The sequence below is a fragment of the Frieseomelitta varia genome, unplaced genomic scaffold (genome assembly GCF_011392965.1).
Source record: "Frieseomelitta varia isolate USP_RPSP 00005682 unplaced genomic scaffold, Fvar_1.2 scaffold_336, whole genome shotgun sequence".
NCBI lineage: Eukaryota > Metazoa > Arthropoda > Insecta > Hymenoptera > Apidae > Frieseomelitta > Frieseomelitta varia.
Genome location: NW_025110075.1, coordinates 153035 through 176487, shown reverse-complemented (window position 1 = coordinate 176487; position 23453 = coordinate 153035). Strand labels below are relative to the sequence as shown.

General features: G+C 35.2%; 1 protein-coding gene across 1 annotated transcript in view; it reads left to right on the top strand.

Annotated features, from left to right (window-relative positions):
• The first annotated feature begins 612 nt into the window (after nt 1–612).
• The window catches only part of LOC122530256 (band 7 protein AGAP004871-like), a 24141-nt gene continuing 1300 nt past the window's right edge, over nt 613–23453 (top strand). The window contains exons 1-5 of the mRNA XM_043657061.1: nt 613–740; nt 5563–5781; nt 8789–8969; nt 14764–14925; nt 22409–22574. Of these exons, the coding sequence (XP_043512996.1) occupies nt 626–740; nt 5563–5781; nt 8789–8969; nt 14764–14925; nt 22409–22574 (843 nt within the window). The 5' untranslated portion in view covers nt 613–625. The remainder of the gene's footprint in view (nt 741–5562; nt 5782–8788; nt 8970–14763; nt 14926–22408; nt 22575–23453) is intronic.

Sequence of the window (23453 nt, the reverse complement as noted above, 5' to 3'; positions counted from 1 at the left end):
AAATATATAAACGAAACTAAATAAAAACTCGATAAAAAGAAAGTCTCGATTCTCTTTTTTTTTCTTTTTTCACGCGATTAAAAATTTTTGCACAACTGGGTGAAGAGTTTCGACAAACCGTGAAGAGAGTGGTTCACCTCGACGAAAAGGGGCCCGCCATCTTTGAACGATCGCTGTACCGCGAAACCCTGCGTTTCGTCGATCCGCACGCTGTGCAATTACTCATTATGTACATAAACAGCGGGCCTGTTCCCGCTGGTGGCACCACGGCTACGACCGGTTAATTTGGTAGAGGTTTGCGGTGTTGCGGTGGACGCGCGTGCGGCAGCGTGAACAAGGCGGCTACGTAGGCAGGAGGAACCCCTTTCCCACTTTGCAACTTTGCAGTCGAGACACGGGGTCGTCCTCCGAGCTTCTCCAAAGACTTTCCGCCGCTCTAGTAGCCGAATCGCCTCCGCCGTGCACGGATTCCGCGACTTTTGTTGAAACCGGGCTCCGAGGGCTACTAGGCAAGTAGAGCGAATTTTCTAGCGAGAGGAGAAATCTCGAAACGCTTCCAAATTTTGGGATCGGTCGTTCGGTAGTGCTTCGAAGAGGGATAGAAGGAAAAGAGGAGGGAGAGTGGATGTGGACAGATAGTCGTGTCTTTCGCGGCATGGTACACTACGGGTGCGCGAAAACCGACAGCGGTGGAGTTGAGTGCTTCGTAGAGTTCAGTGAGACGCCACGTTGCTCGATGGGTATATATTGGGTCGTTCCATAAGCACATCTTACACAGAGAGGAATTAATTTTGACGACAATTAACATTGACACTAGATTGCCACCAAAAAGTGGCAAAATTTATCATTTCTTTCATTTAAAATTTCCACGGAGATTTTTTTTCATTATTTGTAACAATGTATTTTTAGATGTTCGAGTGATTTTTCACAAAGTATATAATACTATTAAAGTATATAATACTATTTAGTATTATATATAATGCTATATAATATAATATTATATATTCCAACTATATAATACTATAATACTATAATACTATATAGTACTATAATTCTATAATACTATATAGTACTATAATACTATATAATATAATACTATTTAGTATTATATATAATACTATATACTATATAATACTATATAATATAATACTATATAATACTATAATACTATATTGTATCATATATAATACTATATAATACTATAATACTATATAATATAATACTATATTGTATCATATATAATACTATATAATACTATAATACTATATAGTATCATATATAATATTATATAATACTATAATACTATATAGTATTATATATAATACTATATAATATGATATTAATAGAGGCTTTTGTTCTTCACTGTACTACTAACTTTTTTTTATACCTTGTACTTTGATTTCAACCAATTGCTACAAATGTTACACTCTAGTCTTCGGTAGTTCTAGTGATAATTATATGAGAGGCATATGACCTGTCAAATTAATTCAATTTTCAATTATATATATATATTTTTTTTAATTAATATCGCTTGCTGTAGAAAACAGAACAGTGTCAATTCACTAACACCAATTTTGACACTAGAAACTACCAAAGTGGTCGAAATTAGTACATTTTTAGAGATTTAAATTTTAGAAATTTTCGAAAAAAAAAACACAAACAAACGCTTGTGTGTTCTATCGTATTTTACAATTTTTCTATTTTTCCTTTTTTTTCTCTCTCTCTCTCTTCAATGTTTCTGACGAAAATTCTATACTTAGTAGTTTTAATGTAATTTATAATTGACAACTGTATATAGTATCATATATAATACTATAATACTCTACTAATTAGGCTATAATTGTAGTAAATTATAGTAAATATTAATGTAATTTATAATTGACTGTATATAGTATCATGTATAATACTATATAATACTATAATACTATACTAATTAGGCTATAATTGTAGCCATAATTAGCCTAATTACATAATTTATAATTTTCGTTAGATACGTTATAGACGGTGTATTTTTAGAGATCCAATTTCCCGATTTTTCTGAAAACACGCAAACAAAAGCTCCGTGCATTCCATCGTATTTTACAATTTTCCTATTTCTCTCTCTCTCTCTCTCTCTCTCTCTCTTCAACGTCTGTCTGACGAAAATTCTGCGCTTCTGGTCCTTCGCTGGTGGTTCCAGCTCGTTAATTTCAATTTCCATTGGAAATTTCAAAACACAAATACTTGTGGAATCTCTCCTCTCGTTTCCGACACAAACAAGTGAAATAAGAGAGAGGAGAGACGGAAAAATCGAAAGTCTGTGCATCGACACGACGATAGTAAGCGCCAATCGTTATCGATGCTCGAGCAAAGACGCTCACACGGAGAAGTGATCGCCACACATTTTCCCGCGCGATAAATTTGCGATATTTGAAACGAGTAACACTCGCGTTGCGCGTTACATGTTACGCGTCTGAAATAGACGCGATTTCGACGAGGTTTGTACAACGCGCGGTTGCTTCGATAAACATTAAATCATCGACAATCGTATTTTTAACGCCGGATGTTTCGCTTTGTTTCGTTTGATCAGTTCTCGCCTCCCCTCTCAACTTATTAACGTATAGAAGAAAAAGTAGACCGCTCTGGCTAGAGCAGCTCGTCTTTCGAAAATTTCTCTCTCGAAGAAAAAGAAGAAGAAGAAGAAGAAGAGACATTTTTCCTTCGTTGTTTCCTTCGTTGTTTAAACACACACACAGTTTAAATTTATATTATATTAATATATGTTATAAATTATAATAAATATTATAAATTTTATTATATTAATAAATATTATAAATTTTAAATTTACATTACATTAATATATATTATAAATTTTAAGTTTATATTATATTAATATGTATTATAAATTTTAAATTTATATTACATTAAAATATATTATAAATTTTAAATTTGTATTATATTAATATATATTATAAATTATAATAAATATTATGAATTTTTAATTTATATTATATTAATATATATTATAAATATTATAAATTTTAAGTTTATATTATATTAATATACATTTTAAATTTATATTACATTAATATATATTATAAATTTTAAATTTACATTATATTAATACATGTTATAAATTATAGTAAGTATTATAAATTTTAAATTTACATTATATTAATACATATTATAAATTTTAAATTTACATTATATTAATATATATTATAAATTATAGTAAATATTATAAATTTTAAATATATAATTATATTCACATTATGAAAGAAGAAAAGAAAGTCCGAGCTGTTAGCTAAGATATAAGTATGACGTTCTCTTAGAAGGGACAGTCGAGTGCAAAGGGTTAAATGATAAACTCCTGGGCGACTTTCGATGCTCAAGATTCTCGTGATTTCGCGATAATGGACCGGTAAGACGAGACGAGACGAGACGAGACGAGGGAGAGGAGAGAAGACGAGACAAAATCGCGACTAGTAAATTTTGAAGAGCTTTCAAGAAAAGCACGACGCGAGCGGCGCGATGAAATTAATGAGAAAGCCGGTAAATGGGCAGGAGGGGAGGGGGAGAGGGGAGAGGGAAGGGGGACGAATTACTTTTCTGGCAGCCGTTCCATTTCACGCGCAATTTACCGAGGACGATCCTCGCCCGCGCCCGTGGAGAGAAGTCTTTGCATGATTGCTTTTGCAACGCGGTTTCACCGAAAAAAGGGACACGCGCTCGCCGTGTCGGGAAACAAGTCGTCGACCATGGTAAAACCAGTGACAAATCACCTCTATCGAACGTCCATTAATTACTCAGAGGACCGAAACTCCGAAACGTTCCTCCCCCCCAAGAACGCAAAGAGATTGTGCGGCCGCGATACGTTTCATATCCCGATTCGATATCTGCGACAGCAGATTACCTGGTCGATTACGATTGCGCGTGCACTTGCTATTACGTATGTACAGAGAGCTGGACAAAAGCGTTCGCGTGAAAGGCGATATTTTATACTGTTTGACCCTTTTTAATGTTATTGCACGTCCAATTGTACTTATTTATTTATTTTGTATTTTTGTATTTATTTATTTTTGTATTTTTGTATTTCTGTATTTATTTATTTTTGTATTTTTGTATTTCTGTTTTTCTGTATTTCTATATTTCTGTATTTCTGTATTTCTATATTTCTATATTTTTGTATTTCTGTATTTCTGTATTTCTATATTTGTGTATTTTTGTATTTTTGTATTTCTGTATTTCTGTATTTCTGTATTTCTGTATTTCTTTATTTGTGTATTTCTGTATTTCTGTATTTCTTTATTTGTGTATTTCTGTATTTCTGTATTTCTGTATTTCTGTATTTCTCTATTTCTGTATTTCTGTATTTCTGTATTTCTGTATTTCTCTATTTCTCTATTTCTGTATTTCTCTATTTCTCTATTTCTGTATTTCTGTATTTCTCTATTTTTCTATTTCTGTATTTCTGTATTTCTGTATTTCTGTATTTCTGTATTTCTGTATTTCTCTATTTCTGTATTTCTGTATTTCTCTATTTTTGTATTTCTCTATTTCCCTATTTTTGTATTTATTTATTCAGTTTTTTTCTACATCATACAGCAAAGGCATTCACTCTCAAAAATTCGAATGCCTCTGGAAATTTCTAACTAGAAATAATAAATAACTAGACTTTTCTCTCGTAACTAAATCCACCGAGGTCTTGAAGATTGAAGTCTCCTCTTAAAACTCGAAATCACGGTGCAATTTCTTTCTCACAATTTTGTTGAGCTTTAAATAATTAGAGTTTAAAGAGCCAGAACTACCAACGAGCAATTTACAATTTCTGTTGGAAATTTTTTTAAGCAAGGACATAAAATAATGTATCTTTGAAAATATATGTATGATTTTTCGAAAATGGTGCGTGCAAACTTATTGCATCACAAAGTTTTTCCACTTTCTTTTTTTTTAATCTTAAACTTTTCACTTTTCTGGCAAGAAACGTAGTCCTACGTCATTTCAAAATGGCGCCACTCCTAGCCATAATGCTGTTGTTAACCTCCTTAAATTAATATCATGTTTAATTTATTAATATATTTTATACTTCAAGTCTCTAATAAATACCAAACAAATTTTCATGTAAAGCAAATATGTAAAAAAGTTGATGTAAATTTTATTCACCTAATAAATTCGTCATATTCATTTTATTAAAAAAACAAATATCTCTTCTATACACTGTAATGTTCAATTTCTTGAAACTTCGATATAAATAACAAATAACAATAAGCATCATACTGAGACGTAACATTTCTTACATGCCTTACAGTACTCAGCTACAGACTTTCGTAAATTATATTCAGCTGAACGTTGTTGTCCGTCCGTCGCGAAAAGTGTTATAACATCTCTGGTGGAAATTTTATACGCTTCAGTCGTTTCTAAATTCTAAATAATTCTAGCGTTGAATCGCTGTGCTAAAGTCACGAGCATGGGTCTTACTTTGTGTCCCTCGAGCTTTACTTTGTGCGAGACAGGATACACCGTGTAACTCTGTGCCGTCACCGACTGTTTTCCTTTGCTCTGGTTTATTTGTTGGAAAAACAGAGGACCCGCCCGGAGAGATGGTGCGCGCGGAGATGGCGGACGAGAGCAAGGTCGGCGCGTTGACGAGATTCGTCGAGGTGCTGGCGACCATTGGCTCGTTCCTGCTGGTACTCGTCACGCTGCCCTTCTCGCTGTGCTTCACGTTCAAGGTCGTGCAGGAGTACGAAAGGGCCGTTGTATTCAGAATGGGGAGGCTGAAAAGCGGCGCTTACGGGCCAGGTAAACGAGCATACGTAATTTCAATCTCTCTCTGTTCGTTTCGAAGCGAACAAGCTGGCTTCGGTAACTAGTTCGCGAGCGAGAAGAGAATGGTTTCACCCTTTCATTGTTGTATGCCGGATACATACGGCATTTATTGACACGGTTGGAGTAATCGCGCGTTAAGTATACACTCTGAACGTGCATAATGCACTTGAGCCATCGAGACGAGGTTTTTCTATTTTTTTTTCGTTCGACAATGGAATATTTATAAAATTTAAGGTTAGGTTTCTGTTATATTTATAAAATTTATATTTATGTTTATAAAATTTAAGATATATTAGGTATATTAAAGGATATTAAGGTACGTTAGGTATATTTATAAAATTCAACGTAAAATTTAGGTTTTCGTCATATTTATAAAACTTAAGGTTAGGTTAGGAACAATTTGAGGTTAGATTTTTGTTTGAAAAATTTAAGGCTAGATTTTTGTCTAAAAAAAAATTGAGATTTGTTTGAAACATTCCAAGCTCTTCCCGAAATGTTACCAGAAAATTCAAAACAGATTCGACAGTGGAATAGTTATACGATAAGAAATGATCGTAATTTAATCTATTCCTATTCGAAAAAGATCTCCTGTAGCGTATAGCTGTTGATCTCTTAAAAATTTAAAGTTAGATTTTATATGAAAAATTTAAGGTTAGGTTTTGTTTGAAAAATTTAAAGCTAGATGTTTGTTTGAACAATTTAAGGTTAGATTTTTGTTTGAAAAATTGTTGAAAAAAAAACTGTTCCAGACCCTTGCTAAAATGTTGCCAGGAAATTATCGTGATTTAATCAATTGCAGCTCGGAAAACATCGCCTATAAGGCATAAACCGTTAGCCTCTTAAAAATTTGAGGTTAGATTTTTGTTTGTTGAAAGAAAGATTGAAGTTTATTTAAAAAAGAAAGAAACATTCCAGACTCTTGTCAAAATGTTCATGTCAGGACATTCAAAAAAAGATTCTACTTCAAAACAGAGAAACCAACAGACTCAATAAAAAAAAAAATTCGATCAACGTGTACGCTTTTGGCGTAGGCGAATGGAGGATGGTTGTGGTTAAACAACAGGGGAGATCTGTGCAAAGCTACGCGAGCGCACTTAACTTGAGACACGAGGTCTTGTAATTTGTAATTGTCATTTTCGCCAACTGTTACTTGTTCGTGAATTATACATACATATACCTAATTTCGTTCGTGAATTATACAGGGTGTTTCGTAACTTGTGGGACCCACTTCGAGAGCTGATTGTACGCCTAAAAATAATGAAAAAAAGTCATATAAATATATGTCCTATCTGTCTTCGTTTATGAGATATAATGAATTTTCTGTTTTTATTACTTTTTTACTACGAAAGATGCTCGAAATGACCATGTTGCATTTGAAAACAAGCCTGCACGCGTCTTGTCATTCATCTGGTTACTCTCTCTATCATTCCTGGTGTTTCTCGAATTTGACGGAAGCCTTGCTCTATTCTATTTCGTAGTATTTCAGCATGTTCAATCGATGTTGCGTATACAATAGATTTCAAATGTCCCCACAAATGAAAATCTAATGGATTCAAGTCCGGAGAACAAGCAGGCCATGCAATAGGACCTCCACGACCAATCCATTTATTTGCAAAGTGTCGATTTAAAAATTGCCGAGCCACTCGGCTAAAACGCGGCGAAGCTCCATCATGCATAAACCGCATACGAAGTCTAACATCGACTGGAACTTCCTCTAATATTTCGTGTAAACGCGTGCTCAAAAAATCAACGTACTTTGTGCCTGTTAGTTTTCCATCAAGAAAAAAAGGTCCAATTAAAAATTTATCAATTATTCCTGCCCATACGTTTAAACTAAACTGGTGTTGATGTCTTGAACGCACAATAACACGTGGGTTTTCTTCATCCCAATTATGATTATTATGAAAATTGAATGTACCATCCCTGGTAAAACTAGGTTACTAGAGTTTATAAAATTCATTATATCTTATAAACGAACACAGACAGGACATATATTTATATGACTTTTTTTCATTATTTTTAGGCGTACAATCAGCTCCCACAAATTACGAAACACCCTGTATATATATATATATATATATATATTTAATTTCGTTCGTGAATTATATACACGTTTATCTAATTTAAACCGTATTTATCTTCCGACGATAATCAGAAACGTGGAGAGAACGTTTGAAAAAAAACTCGATGGTTCATTGGCGCGTAAAGTATCCTGTAATAAATTCCCATCGAGAGTCGCTTCAATACGGTAATTAATTAACTGATTACCAAGTGGCTATCAGATTGCACCGATGCTAAAAACCCGCACGCAATTGCATGTATATATATATATATATATATATATATATATATATATATATATATATATACCACGGTCTCGTACGAATTTCCCCTTGGTATTCCAAATGAGATGGAATTATCTCTTGCTCCCCCCAGATTATTGAATAAAAAGTTAATTGATCTGGCGCTCGATACACGCGGATCGCGAGATTTATTTACCCGGTATTGAAACAAGCATCGTGTAAACATCATAAGTTCAGCGTGTAAATCAACGTACAGGATGCGTCAATTATTTATACCTCTTTTGTTTTTTTTTGTTTTTTTTTTTTTATATTACGAGAAAAACCAGCATGATTGAAATAGTTTCGAAGGAGGAAATTAAAAGTCCCGAGATAAAGAGTTTTTTTTTTTTTTGTCAAGACACCATCGGCATTTTTTTTATGTAAAACAGCATGTGCTTTCATTCCTGGTTGCATTCTTGGTGTTTCACCATAGCATCCAAGAAGCAAGCTGATTTCAATCGTGCCAGCGAAGACTTCTTCGCAACGTAAGACACAAAAGAGATGTTCAAACGGCTCGCTTTAGCCGAGACACGCTGTAGATTCAAGTAACGTGCAATTGCTCACGCGAAAATGGCTATTCGCCATCCATCGGAAATCAATTGCACGAAGAGAATGGTAAAACGTTGGCCGTGCAACAGGGACGTTTTTCGTGATGCCGTGCGTGGACAGCTGCGTACGGGTGGACCTGAGGACGGTGTCGTTCGACGTACCGCCGCAGGAAATTCTCACCAAGGATTCCGTCACGGTGAGCGTGGACGCGGTCGTCTATTACCGGATAAAGGAGCCGCTGAATGCCGTAATCAAGATAGCCAATTACAGGTAGGTGAAGTTCACCAGCGTGGCTTGTCCGACTGAATCAAGTCGGGAAATATATCGAGGTGCAGAGGAATAATTACCCTTTAATTAGACAAACGACGACGCACGGGCACACGTACGTACGTACGTACGTACGTACGCGGCATTGATTTTACTAATTCACTAACCGTAAGACTCCTCAGAGCGAAACTTGCCAATTTTATTACCACCGCGCTGTACGTGATTCACCGGCGCCAGTACCGCTGCGAAATGCAATTGTTAATTTACGAACGTGCACGGGGATCTCGTCGTGCTACCCCACCGGCATAAACAACCGTGCGGCGTGTACTCGCGGTGGTGATAATTTGTTTGTTTAATTATTTATTTACCGCACGGGAAGGATCTCTTCTTTGTGTCTTTATTCTACGGGAAGGAGGTGCAATGGTAGAAAGATAATGTAAAAGCAAAGGGATGAGAAAATATACAGTAACATGCGATATAAATAAAAAATTATGGCAAAACACCGAGACGGGAAGAGGATGCAGTGATGAAAGATACAAATGATATAAATAATAGAAAATAATGAAAAATAAAAGATAATCGCAATCTGAACTGTTTGACGATGATACGTCGAAGAGAGAAGAGTACAGCGATCTGAAGATAACGGGAGCATACTACTCCAGATGAGGTGGTACTAGGGTGAATGTTCGAAAGATATGAGGATCATTCAATCTGCTAATGAAGCCTGAACGTTCTGCAAGCAAGGCTACGACGACGGTAACAGAAGATGGTAATCAAAGTTCAAAGTGTTGTCGGAGTGAACCGACAAGGTCTTCAGCTAGAGTAGAGTGTGCTAAAAGGGTGTTACTAATTCTAAGTGTGTACACAGTGACATACCAGTGACAATGAAAACTGATGTGAACTTCGTAAAAAAGGAGATCATACGACGACCTACTTAATCTCGCTTGCAAAGCTTTTATTTTATGATAATCGTAAGCTCGTTCTTTCAGAAAATGGAAATACTTTTTTTCTCGAAAGTTGCAAGAATTCAAACTTGTGCAGGAAAAAAGTAAAAAATTTTATTGATGAAATCTATGGAATCTATTTTTTGATTGAATCAATCCATGGATTGAAGAATTTCTCTTAGAAATTCGCGCTGTACGACTTTTCTTCGCCATTTTATTGAGCTTGGAAGCAATCAGAGTCAGATGACGAAATAGAATTTCTTGAATTTTTGTCGTTTTACTGTAACGTTCAACGTTCGATAAAATGGTGATAATAGAATCGTACAAATTTTGGGGTTAGAGTTCAATTTTTAAAATGATGATGGATCTAGTTGAATTTATAACAATATAATAAATTTAAAGTCATTCGGATTTTAAGGTTAGATTTCAGTCTTTAAAATAGTGGATCTAATTAAATTTTATTCATAACTAAATAAAGTGGTGATAATAAAATCGTACAAATTTTGAGGTTAGAGTTCAGTTTTTAAAATGATGATGAATCTAGTTATATTTATAATAATATAATAAATTTAAAGTTTAACATTCAAGTTTTAAGGTTTAGGTTTTAAGGTTAAGTTTTAAGGTTAGATTTTAGATTTCTTTTGTAACATTTAACCGTAACATTCAACGTTCCATAAAACGATAATAATAAAATCGTGCAAATTTTAAGGTTAGATTTCAGTTTTTAAAATAATGATGGATCTAGTTAAATTTTTTCCATAACTAAATCTACCGTTCGACAAAACGGTGAAAATAAAATCGTACAAATTTTAAGGTTAGATTTCAGTCTTTAAAATAACGATGCATCTAGTTAAATATTATTCACTAAAGTTAATAAAATCGTAAAAGTTTTAAGATTAGATTTCATTTCTTTAAAATAATGATGGATCTAGTTAAATATCGTTCACTAACTAAAGTTAATAAAATCGTACAAATTTTAAGGTTAGATCTCATTCTTTAAAATAATGATGGATCTAGTTAAATATTATTCACTAACTAAAGTTAATAAAATCGTACAAATTTTAAGGTTAGATTTCAGTCTTTGAAATAATGATGGATCTAGTTAAATTTTTTCCACAACTAAATCTACCGTTCGACAAAACGGTGAAAATAAAATCGTACAAATTTTGAGGTTAGAGTTCACTCTTCGAAACGATGATGAATCCAATTACGAAAGGAAGTTCGAGTTTTTGCAATATTTCGACAGAAAAAAATATCCTTTTCTCGCGCGTTACACGACGCTTCACGCTTTAAAAACGAAACCAAATGATCTTTTCTTACGTAGGCGCGTCAGGTTAAATTATCAACAGTTTTTCACGCAGTGAAAATACCTGTGGCCGTAAGAGGATTTCTTTTGCGGGTGAATCGGATAACGCGGCGTTTCGGACACATCTCGTTAAGGTCATACGGTCAACCAAGTAATCTTGTGTAACATTAGAACCACGTTCCGGCCCCGCGACGCACCACCGTGGATCGTATAAAATTTTTAATTGCGGTAACACCGTAACCGTGTTCGTAACTCTGACCTGAGCGAAACCGAACACGGCAGCAAGCTGCGTGCTAATGCGCCGCGAGGGAGACGAAAACCGGGGTCGCCGTCGTAAAAGAGATTTCATCCGCGTAATGCAAATGGCACGCGAAAGAAAAAAAGCGACAGCTCGTTGAAGGGCTCGTAACATTTAGCCGCCGCGAGGATCTTGTACTCTCTTCTATTTCCCCTGTCGCGTGTCGCGTGTCGAAAAAAATTTTCGAAACAACGAGAGAGACGAAAGGAGGCGAAAGATTCGATTCGATTCAATTCGATTCCAGCGATGAAAAGAAGTAAACGGAGAAAATGAGGGGGGAGGGGGGGGGGACTGACAAAAATTGGCGGCGACGATATTCTCATGGTTCGAACGAGGGAGAAAGTGATACGTGAATTTCGAATCGAAAGTTGGTGAAATTTTACGAAATTCTCGCCGGAAAATCGCTTTATTTGTTCTACAACGTTTGACTATCGATCGTTTCTAACGTCGCGTTGTTAACTTTTTTTTTGGAGGGGTGGAGGGGGGCGGGGGGGTTGATCGAAAACGTTGTTCCACAGCGAAGGAGCGAAATAAAAGAAAAAGTGACGTGTGAAAATTTTGGATGACGTATCCGTACGCCTTCAAAAACTTTGACGAGTTACTACAGGGTGAGTCAAAATAAACATCCGTAATTTTTTTTATTATATATTTTGTTCGATTCGTTTGAAAGAAATGTGGCTTTTGAAACATAATGTGGTTTTTAAAATATAATTATGTTTTTATAATAAAAATGAATTTGTTTAATTGAACATAATTAAATTTAAGTTTGAACGAATTTAAAAAAAATGACATTAGATTCTTTTTATATTCCTATTAAAAAAAGATAAGTGAGAAGAAATTTGAAAAGAAAATAAATTTATTTAATTAAATATAATTATATTTAAGTTTGAATGAATTTAAAATCAATGACATTAGATTTTTCTTATATTCCTATCAAAAAAAAATAAGTGGGAAGGAACTTGAAAAGAAAATCAATTTATTTAATTAAACATAATTAAATTTAAGTTTGAACGAATTCAAAATCAATGACATTAGATTCTTCTTATATTTCTATTAAAAAAAAATAAGTGAAAAGAAACTTGAAAAGAAAATCAATTTGTTTCATTAAACATAATTAAATTTAAGTTTGAACGAATTTAAAATCAATGACATTAGATTCTTCTCATATTTCTATTTAAAAAAAAATAAGTGAAAAGAAACTTGAAAAGAAAATTAATTTATTTAATTAAACATAATTATATTTAAGTTTGAATGAATTTAAAATCAATGACATTGGATTTTTCTTATATTCCTATCAAAAAAAAATAAGTGGGAAGAAACTTGAAAAGAAAATCAATTTATTTAATTAAACATAATTAAATTTAAGTTTGAACGAATTCAAAATCAATGACATTAGTTTCCTATTAAAAAAAAAAAAAAAAAAATAAGTGGTAAACTTTTACTCGCTCTGTATAAAAGGGAAACTAAACCCCGGGTGTCGTTCTCTGTTTGCCGCGTTTCGGCTCGAATTAAGACGAAGCGGGGGGGGGGGGGGGGGAGAGGAGCGCGTCCTCGAAGTGTCGAAATTTTCAAGAGACACGCAGCAAATTAATTAGAATTCCTTGAGCGACCGGGTTAATTAACGCGGACACCATTTTCTGAATTTTTAATTAGCATCGCCCCGGTGCTCGGTCGTTCTCCGTAGTCGAGGGTAGTGCCGTCTGAAGAGGGAATCACCGATTCCGCCGGTGGGGGAGAAAAATGCGAGGGACAGCTCCTCGAGGAATTACGAGAGCGTGACAAAATTACTTGGATAATTTGCGCGGTGCGGAGAGCCTGATTAATTGCGTAAAAAGTTGCGCCGGCACGATCGACCTGGAAATCTCGGCAATTGAGAGCGGCGCCTGCCTCTCTGTTCGTCGTGTTCGCCTAACTCGATGATTAGTTTCCTCGTTGCTTCGATGACGCGTTTTTAACGAATTCTTTCCGAATTCTCTTTTCTTTTCTTCTTTTTCTTTTTTTTCTCTCGGAAAAAGAAATACCAGCTAGTCGGTGGAGAATAGCAGAGAGAGAGAGAGAGAAGGCAGAAATTGGTTGGAAGATAGAATTTACTGTCGCGTCGAGCGAGAAGGGGGCTGTCCAACTGTGCGCGCCCCGTTTTTAAACCGCACGCGTGACAGCTTCCGCGAAGCGGCCGACGTTTAATTAACTAGAGCACGCCGGGCCGATGTTCAATTATGGAAAAGACGACGGCGTAATTGTACGCGTATTCATGCCGGCTGGACGCGAAATTTGACAAAATCCTCGGCGGTACTGATTATGACGTTAACATACTGCTTTTTCCTATATCCGTTCCCACGGACGTGAAAATTAGTTTTCCTTCCCTGCCCCCGCCCCCCTGCCCCCGCCCCCCTACCCCCTTGTACAGTACGCGCTCTGTTACTTTCCGAAATAATAGGTCTTGAAATTGAAATTGAAATTTTTCTCCCCCCGACGGCGTAAAATTAAAGCTCGCCAGCGCGGCTGTGACGCGATGTAAAAACGAGCAGCTGATAACAGTGTACGACGGGAAGAAGTGACAGCACGATGAGCATTATCTGTATAATTGACTTAACGATAAGTAGCGTTAGGCTGCCTCTTTCGTTCCATTAATTTGTACAGTGTACGCACAATGTCTTGTGCTTTACATCGTGTTATTCGTGCAGTTGTCTTTCTAAAACTTATGGGATTTGCGAGATACGCGTTTAAAATCTGTCCCTTTCATTTGAAAAATGAAACCTCTGCGATAAAAAAAAATTTTGATGAAATGACACGGAGAATGCACTTCGAATATTTTCGTCGGACAATTTTGGAAAGTATGAGACTCCTTGAGACCAGGTCAGAAAGATAACAGGTCAAAATATATGATTCGCATTGTTAATTTGCAAAGCTTTGGCAATTGCTGTAATATATTTAATTTGAAAGTTGTTTACGATATTTTTATAATTTCAACAAACACACACCTACCAACAGATAAAATAGAAATGTAAGAGTAAATTATTTTAATTGTAGAGCGTGACTTTTATAAATCAATTGTCTACAATATATATATATATATATTTATTTATTTATTTATTTATTTATTTATTTATATTTATATTTATATATGTAATTTCATCAGATACATCCCTACCAACAACCACAAACTAAACAGCAAATAAGGCAAATATTTATTTGGTAACGATGAGAGCAAACTTGTCACTACGAAATCACTGAAATTCAATATTTCAGTCACTCGACTCGACTGCTGGCAGCCAGCACACTGAGAACGGTGCTCGGCACGAGAAACTTGGCGGAGATCCTCTCGGATCGCGAGACCATCTCCCACACCATGCAGTCATCCCTGGACGAGGCCACGGATCCTTGGGGCGTCAAGGTCGAACGAGTGGAAATGTGAGTACGCTCGACACGATCGTTCAATCAGCTCGTGATAATAATTCCCTTCCGAAAGTTCAAAAAAAAAACGACTTTAAAAAAACGTAACTCCCAACACTCCTCGACATCTGCTTTAATCCTAGCAAGCCTAACACTCGATTCGTAACACGTGGCACTGGCGTCGATCGATCGTTCGCCGTCGAAAGAAGTTCGTTAAAACGAACGTCGAAATGAGTTGTCGAAGAGAGGCCAAGTCCGTTCGTCGATTGCTCGACGATCGTGCACGGAATACGTGTTCACGTCCGAGTCGCTTGAAAATCAGCTCGATTAAATACAATCGAAGGTCACTCGCCCGTGAGGAAGAACGAACTCGCCTAACCCCTTATCGATCATCGATGAAACGAACGAATGCTTGCGTGTGTAAGAATAAAAAAAAATAATAATTTGCGATAAATGTCATCTCGTGCGGAGTTTTTATAGGCCATAAGTAAAGATATTATAATAATTGTCTGTGACATACTCGGAAACATTTTAAACAAAACTGTTTCAACTGAGATTTAGGGGCCTCGTTGTAAATTCTCGAACTCGGAGGTGGCTAACTGGCGGCCATTCCCTCCCCCCCACTTTCCTGATCGCTAGAGCTACCCCCTCCACTGCGTTGAAGGCGTCGCAGCGACAACACAGCGTCGCATTAAGTATACATGTAAATTGTTTTCTTTATTTTCTCAAATATCTCGGAAATTACTAAAGACATAGTTTTTTGTGTAAACTGCTGAAATTCGTATTTTTCGAATCTAATGATGTATACTATTTTGCGAGAGAACCATTTGTTTAAACAATATAATATTTAAAAAATATAAATATATATATATTATAATATTTAAAAAATATAAATACATATATTATAATATTTAAAAAATATAAATACATATATTATAATATTTAAAAAAATATAAATATATATATTATAATATTTAAAAAAGTATAAATACATATACTATAATATTTAAAAAATATAAATATATATATTATAATATTTAAAAAAATATAAATACATATATTATAATATTTAAAAAATATAAATACATATATTATAATATTTAAAAAATATAAATACATATATTATAATATTTAAAAAAATATAAATATATATATTATAATATTTAAAAAAGTATAAATACATATACTATAATATTTAAAAAATATAAATATATATATTATAATATTTAAAAAAATATAAATACATATATTATAATATTTAAAAAATATAAATACATATATTATAATATTTAAAAAATATAAATACATATATTATAATATTTAAAAAATATAAATATATATATATTAATACAATATTTAAAAAAAGTAATATTTACTTATGTTACACTTACTAAAAGAAAATATTTACTCATGGTACACTCACTAAAGGAAAATATTTACTCATGTTACACTCACTAAAGGAAAATATTTACTCATGTTACACTCACTAAAGGAAAATATTTACTCATGTTACACTCACTAAAGGAAAATATTTACTCATGTTACACTCACTAAAGGAAAATATTTACTCATGTTACACTCACTAAAGGAAAATATTTACTCATGTTACACTCACTAAAGGAAAATATTTACTCATGTTACACTTACTAAAAGAAAATATTTAAAATATTTATTATTTTTTGATGGTTTGTCCAAGTAAATGTCAATATCATTTTCTTGAATATTTGTTCGCGAAAGCTATATATTCATACACAAATTCCAATCAGTTGGAATCTTGATTTTCGCATTGCGAAAATTACAAAATTACTTGTAAGTCATCCACCTTTTCTCCACGATATTGGTGTGTATTGAGCTTGCTAGAAAGAATCTAAACGTAATCATTCGACCTGCGCGTACAGGGAATTTTGGACAGTCTCAATCTCTGCGAAGTAAAATAGATTGATAGGGTTGTAAAAACAGAAACTGACAAGAGTAACTTCAACGTCGGCGCGTGGTCGCGTGTTCTTTTGAGATATAACGTTTCAATGACACGTTTCAAGAACACGTACTGACGAGAAAGGAGAACTTCTCTGGCAGGCGGCGATAACTCGAGAATGACACTCGAGGCTGCGCGTGCGAGTAGTTAAATACTCCCGCCGGCGCGATCACAAAGCCGAAACCAAAGTGTTGAAGAAGTCTTTGAAGAAGGTAGAACTCTGCCTGGAATTATGCCGAGCTGCGAAGTTAAAACATCTCAAAACGGTTTCGTCGTACATCCATCAATCTCCGTCATTTTTGTGTCAACAACAAGAGTTAACGACTCACGTCAATTCTGACTCCTGATACACGCGTGTCAATCACGACTCTGCCGTTTAGACTTCAAAAAGCAGCAGGATCAAAGACTGATCAGTGAAGAGCATAACCTGTACCAATGGCGAATGAAAAATTATATAATTTTGTAAAAAAGGAAAGACCATACAATGATAAATTTGGTCTCATTTTAAAAGTGTGACGCTTCTTTTTTTTTAAGATAGTTTTGTGTCGTGTAGCAGGTGGAAAAAGTGAGGATACTTTTCTGCTGACAATTGCAAAAATTCAAAAAATTCGTGTAAAAGAAAGTGTATTGTTCATAATTAAATCCACCAGAAGGTCTTGAAGAATTTTTCTTTTTACAAACGGCCTGTTGTAAACTCGCTGTCACGATTTCATTGAAATAATTTGGAATAATGTCAGGATTTCTTGAATTTCTGTCGTTTGATTTTAACATTCGACGTTGAATTATTTTATACATATATGTGCGATATATTTGAACATATTTATGTTTCCCGATATATAATCTTAAGTGATAAATAATTATCGTTATATTTATGTATTATTATTTCAATTAACATTTTATGTGTCAATACATTAACTTATGCATTTATATCTTTTTCTCTTTATTTACAATATTTAATATATTTATGTATCATCAACTAAATTTTATTTTATAAATACACGAAAAATTCGATCCTCAAAATATTGGCGGATCTACTTACGAAATGTTTTCACGCATTTGAATTCCGACAATTCCCGAGAAACAAAAAGTATCCTCACTTTCTCATCGGCCTCGAAAAGAAAAGAAAAAAAAAACGAATTCACGACTATTAAAGTAAAAGCTTCACTCTTTAAAATGAGACCAATTTATTTTCTTTTACAAAGTTACATCAGTTCAAATTCGTCGACCTATTTCACTATACACGACTATTTTTTTTACTTTAGATTTTATCTCTCTCTCTCTCTCTCGTTATATTTGCACATGACTATTTTATCAAGCCCACGAAAAGCTCAAGCACGGAGGGGTGCGATACACGATGAACTTTGCATAGAAAGAGGGGTGGTGCATGGGCTACGTGAACGCACATAAACGCGGATACTCGTCGAGGGTAGCTACGATCTCTCGACGAGATATCCGAGAAGGAAAAGGGCCCTTTAGTCTCGACGCATCGCGCGTTTCAATAGGACGAAGATACTGATGCCATCTATTTCCAAGGATGAAAAAGATTCGAGTGCCTTTCAAACGAGGACGTCAAAGGCCTGCCAAGATCCTATATTCCTTACGTTGTTACGCGTCGAGTATCAAATTCGCGCGAGACTTTATAATCTTGGATCACCTATGTATGTATATATATATATATATATATAATGAAAAAAGTCATATAAATATATGTCCTATCTGTCTTCGTTTACGAGATATAATGAATTTTATAAACAGAGCAAACTCTAGTAACCTAGTTTTACCAGGGATGGTACATTCAATTTTCATAATAATCATAATTGGGATGAAGAAAACCCACGTGTTATTGTGCGTTCAAGACATCAACACCAGTTTAGTTTAAACGTATGGGCAGGAATAATTGATAAATTTTTAATTGGACCTTTTTTTCTTGATGGAAAACTAAATAGGCACAAAGTACGTTGATTTTTTGAGCACGCGTTTACACGAAATATTAGAGGAAATTCCAGTCAATGTTAGACTTTGTATGCGGTTTATGCATGATGGAGCTCCGCCGCGTTTTAGCCGAGTGGCTCGGCAATTTTTAAATCAACACTTTGCAAATAAATGGATTGGTCGTGGAGGTCCTATTGCATGGNCGACAAATTCGAGAAACACCAGGAATGATAGAGAGAGTAACCAGATGAATGACAAGACGCGTGCAGGCTTGTCTTCAAATGTAAGGTGGTCATTTCGAGCATCTTTCGTAGTAAAAAAGTAATAAAAACAGAAAATTCATTATATCTCATAAACAAAAACAGATAGGACATATATTTATGTGACTTTTTTTCATTATTTTTAGGCGTACAATCAGCTTCCGAAGTGGGTCCCACAAATTACGAAACACCCTGTATATATATATATATATAAAAATCGAGACAAGTTTCACGTATAGCGGCTTGAAATCATACGATTATTATTGCCATTGCTGTTAGTTGATAACTGAGATGATAACTGAGAATGAGGAGAGTAAAATCATTCCCTTTTTCAATTTTCTCTTTTTCGTATCTCGTCAGAAGAAAAAAAAAATAAGCAAGTGCTTGGATTCAAGATTCTTACTCTCCCAAAAGTGACCTGAATCGCGTAGCAGAAACTTCAGCTTTGTGCCAGCTCTATGCTCTCCGTCTACGGCGAGAAATTGTAAAATTTGCCTCTTATGGATGGTTCAAGTATTTCAAATGACTGAGAGAAAGTAACGTCGCACGTCTATTTATACCGCTGTCAACCGAGGCGGGATGGCAAAGTGCATTTCGGCAGCGAACGCGTTCCGCGAAATATCGCCGCGTTCGCATAGATTTAGATTAACGTTGGCAATGTGTTTTGTTGTTTTAAAAATGAACCCGTCGCCTGCGATGGAACGCGCCGGAACGTAAAGAGCAAGCCAAGCACAATTTTATTTCGGCCGAAGTGTAACTGTATAGTTCGAAATAAGACGCGCCTTTTATCTTGACTCATTGCATTACAATACACGCACACAACAAAATTAAATGAAAGACATAGTACATGCGAATATAATCAAATAGAATAAATATAGAATGGGCCAAAAGTTTCTTCCACCTATTTTTTTTTTTTTTTTTTTTTTTTAACAAAATATAGGAAAAAACTAATTTAAAAAGTTAATTTTAAGCTTAAATTTAAGCTCAAACGTGTAACAATTTTCCATTGTGTTTTGAAAATTATTTCTTTCAAATGTTGAAAAGAATGTATAATGTGAAAATTACGGATTTATTTTACAGAAAGTGATTTTTAATGCTCCCTACTTTATCCAGAGTCGGTTAACTAGCGGCCCGAGGACCCTTGCCCCCACTTTTCCGATTGCTAGCGTAGTGGAGGGGATCGATGCAGTGGAGGGGGTAGCGCTAGCGCTAGGACAAGAGCCGCCAGTTAGCCATCTTTAACTTTATACGACAAAGACTCTGTTAATATATCAATGTATTGTATTATATGTCGTATTATTATATTATATATATATATTATACGATATACGATGATCCGCGACAAGTACTGACATAGAACTGTGCCTAAATAATCGTAAAATTTTAAAACCGCCCACGGTTATCCGCCTTCTCGTCGTTTTCCGCAAAGATACGGAATGTAAAGCTAAAGTTATTCCAACTAATCAGCTCCGTATTAATCTCTCGCGTTATAGAGAACTCTCTGTTAACTCTCCGAGTACTAACCGTGAAATCCAACGAATTTCGTCTGGGAAGGTGTATGTGTATATATATATATTACTTATCCCTAGGTAAACAGTTTTCGATCAAACGCGAGTATACGTACAAAATATGAAAACAATTATGGCAACGGTTTGCAGTAAGATGCAAATCTATCGTACAATTTTTTTTACCATTATTACCATTACCATTTTTGCGAGAAAAATTTTTTTAAAAGTTTCTTGCGAGTTTGAAATTTTCAAGAAAAAGTGTCCTCGCTTTTTGAAAAAAAAAAAAAAAAAAAAAACGAACTCACTCCTGTTAAAATATGTACTTCAAAATGAGACTGTACGATGAGTGTACACACTTTAAAATGACAGCAAATTATGTGATTGTTGTACGATCATTTCGACGAAAATTACATCAAATTATCGACAATTTTTCATTGTCCACTGGCACAATGTGCGAACAACTTCAAACGAACGCAACAACACATTTTACACCATAAAGTTTCCAAAGTTTTTAAGTACTTGTGCTCGATCGAGAACTTTCCAGCCAGGAAATAATATTTCATCAGGTATTTTACGAATTTTTTTTTTTTTTTTGTCTCTTATCCCGATATCGACGAGAATTCGATAACCGATTCGTTTGATGGTGCTCGGTTCCACTTGAAGTTCGGAACGCCTCGTTCGATATGTAGATGGAAGCATACGGTCCGCTATGAAAGCAGAGCTGGCACAGAGGCTGCACGTGAAACAAAAGGAATCTTCTTTATTCCGGCCGCGTCTGTGGAACTGCGCCAAGGAAGTTGCCCTCTCCCTTCCCTCCGGTAACTCGAAACTATTCTCAAATGCGTCCGCTTTTGCTCGCTCGTACAGGACGTTCCACCGCGCGCGAGATCGCTTTTCGAGAGAGTGAACGACGATAAAACAACTTCGCCTTTAAGCCGCGGCTACATGTACATATCTTACAGCCGTCAACAATTTCAAAGTCGCGTTCGTACGTCGCTTCTTCGCGAAGGCAAATCTTAAACTTTGAAAGGGTAACGCTTCGAAATTTCTCGTTTCTAGTTTCAAACGTGTTTCAGTTTAATAGACGTGCCATGTATATTTGCAACGATATCTAATTTCGTGAACTGTATTAATGTCTAATTACCATAGACCAGACCAAGCAAATCGAGTTCTCACGTTCTTACAAAACGTAACCTCTCAGTAGACTCGTCGTGCAATTTGTTGTATTTGCTTAAATTAAATTTCTTTTTCTGTGGAAACGTGTTTGTCAATTTTAGACAATTTGGAATACCAGAGTTTCTAAATACTTTCTTACACATCATCTTTCAGACGTTATTTGCTGCCAGAATTCATTTTTGTTATATAAAAAGAATTATTATGGAAAGTTAACAGTGTGAACTTTCCATAATAATTGAATTATATCCAATTGAAGACGTAAATTCAACGTCAATTGGTCCGTAATTGAGAACGAAGTTATTGGTAATCGGTAATACAGAGAGAATGAAAATTTTTAGTAAAAATTATTACATTTCATAAATAATTAAAAAAACGAAAGGAATCGGCATCATTCTGAAATTATAAATCAAATTCCCAATTTCTTTCCGCTCCTTCCAATACATTCGATTTGCTCGTTTGACGAAGCTTGTTTAACAAACTTCTCCTGCATTCGCGATTCAAGGAATAAAGGTTTCCATCCTTGGTAAAGGTACGCTTTGTACGTGATCAGCAGAGTGGTAGACAGACAGACACACACACACACACACACACACACACACAAACGTATAAATCGAAGAAAATCGTAAACGTAACGGATGTTCCTGATTTAGAAAGGACGTTCGACTTCCGGTGCAGCTGCAACGAGCCATGGCCACGGAGGCAGAGGCCACAAGGGAGGCTCGGGCCAAAGTGATTGCAGCGGAAGGGGAGATGCTGGCTTCCCGTGCTCTGAAAGAGGCCAGTGATGTCATTTCCACGAGTCCGGCTGCTCTTCAGGTAACACGTACATCTATACGTCATATCTTTGTGATGCCGCTCTTCTGCGTCTCCTCGCTTCTCGCGGTCTCCTCTGTGTGCGCGGGACCTTCCGTTAATTAGCCTGTACCACTAAATTAAACCTTTGGGAACGAATTATTTTGAATTCGCTAACGACGCTACTGAAACGACCTTTCCCACTGTCGTCGAAAGTCCTCCTCCGTGCAAATACCATCTCCGATTTAACCCTTCAATTTTCCACGTCAGTCTTCAGACGTCGCAATTCAGCTTTCTTCTCCCAGAGTGGCCGAAATAATTTCTTTAAAATACAATTCCGACTTCGGATTTACAATAGTTCGGGCAATTTTTGATTAAAAGTTTGTGCATCCTCGTTTTATTATGAACTCTGTTCGTCGATACAATCTTTGTGACTTGATCGTAAGTAATCGTAAGGTAGTTGTAGACGTTTCTTAATCATTTAACGAACGCGTACTTTATGATGTCATGTTTATATTTCGAACGATGTTAACAGTTTTGTCATTTGACTATTTAGGATCACACTGCAGCTGTGGATAAATCAAATGTTAATGAAACGTAATACGACAATTACCACGCGCTCAGTGTCATAAAGTCGCTGTTGAATGATCAAGGAACTTTCTTGCCATTTTTTAGAAAGAACTACTTCCTTTAAAAAAAAAGTTTCAGAGCATAATGAAATTTTTGATTCTTCGCGTGTATTTCCATCCAAATCGAATGTGATAACGCGACACTTGGAAAGAACAGGAGAGAAAAACCAGAGACTGAAAACCGAAATATTGTAGGTTTAGGTATTATACCGGTAAACTGAAAACCGAAATATTTTGAGGTTTAGGTATTATACCGGTAAACTGAAAACCGAAA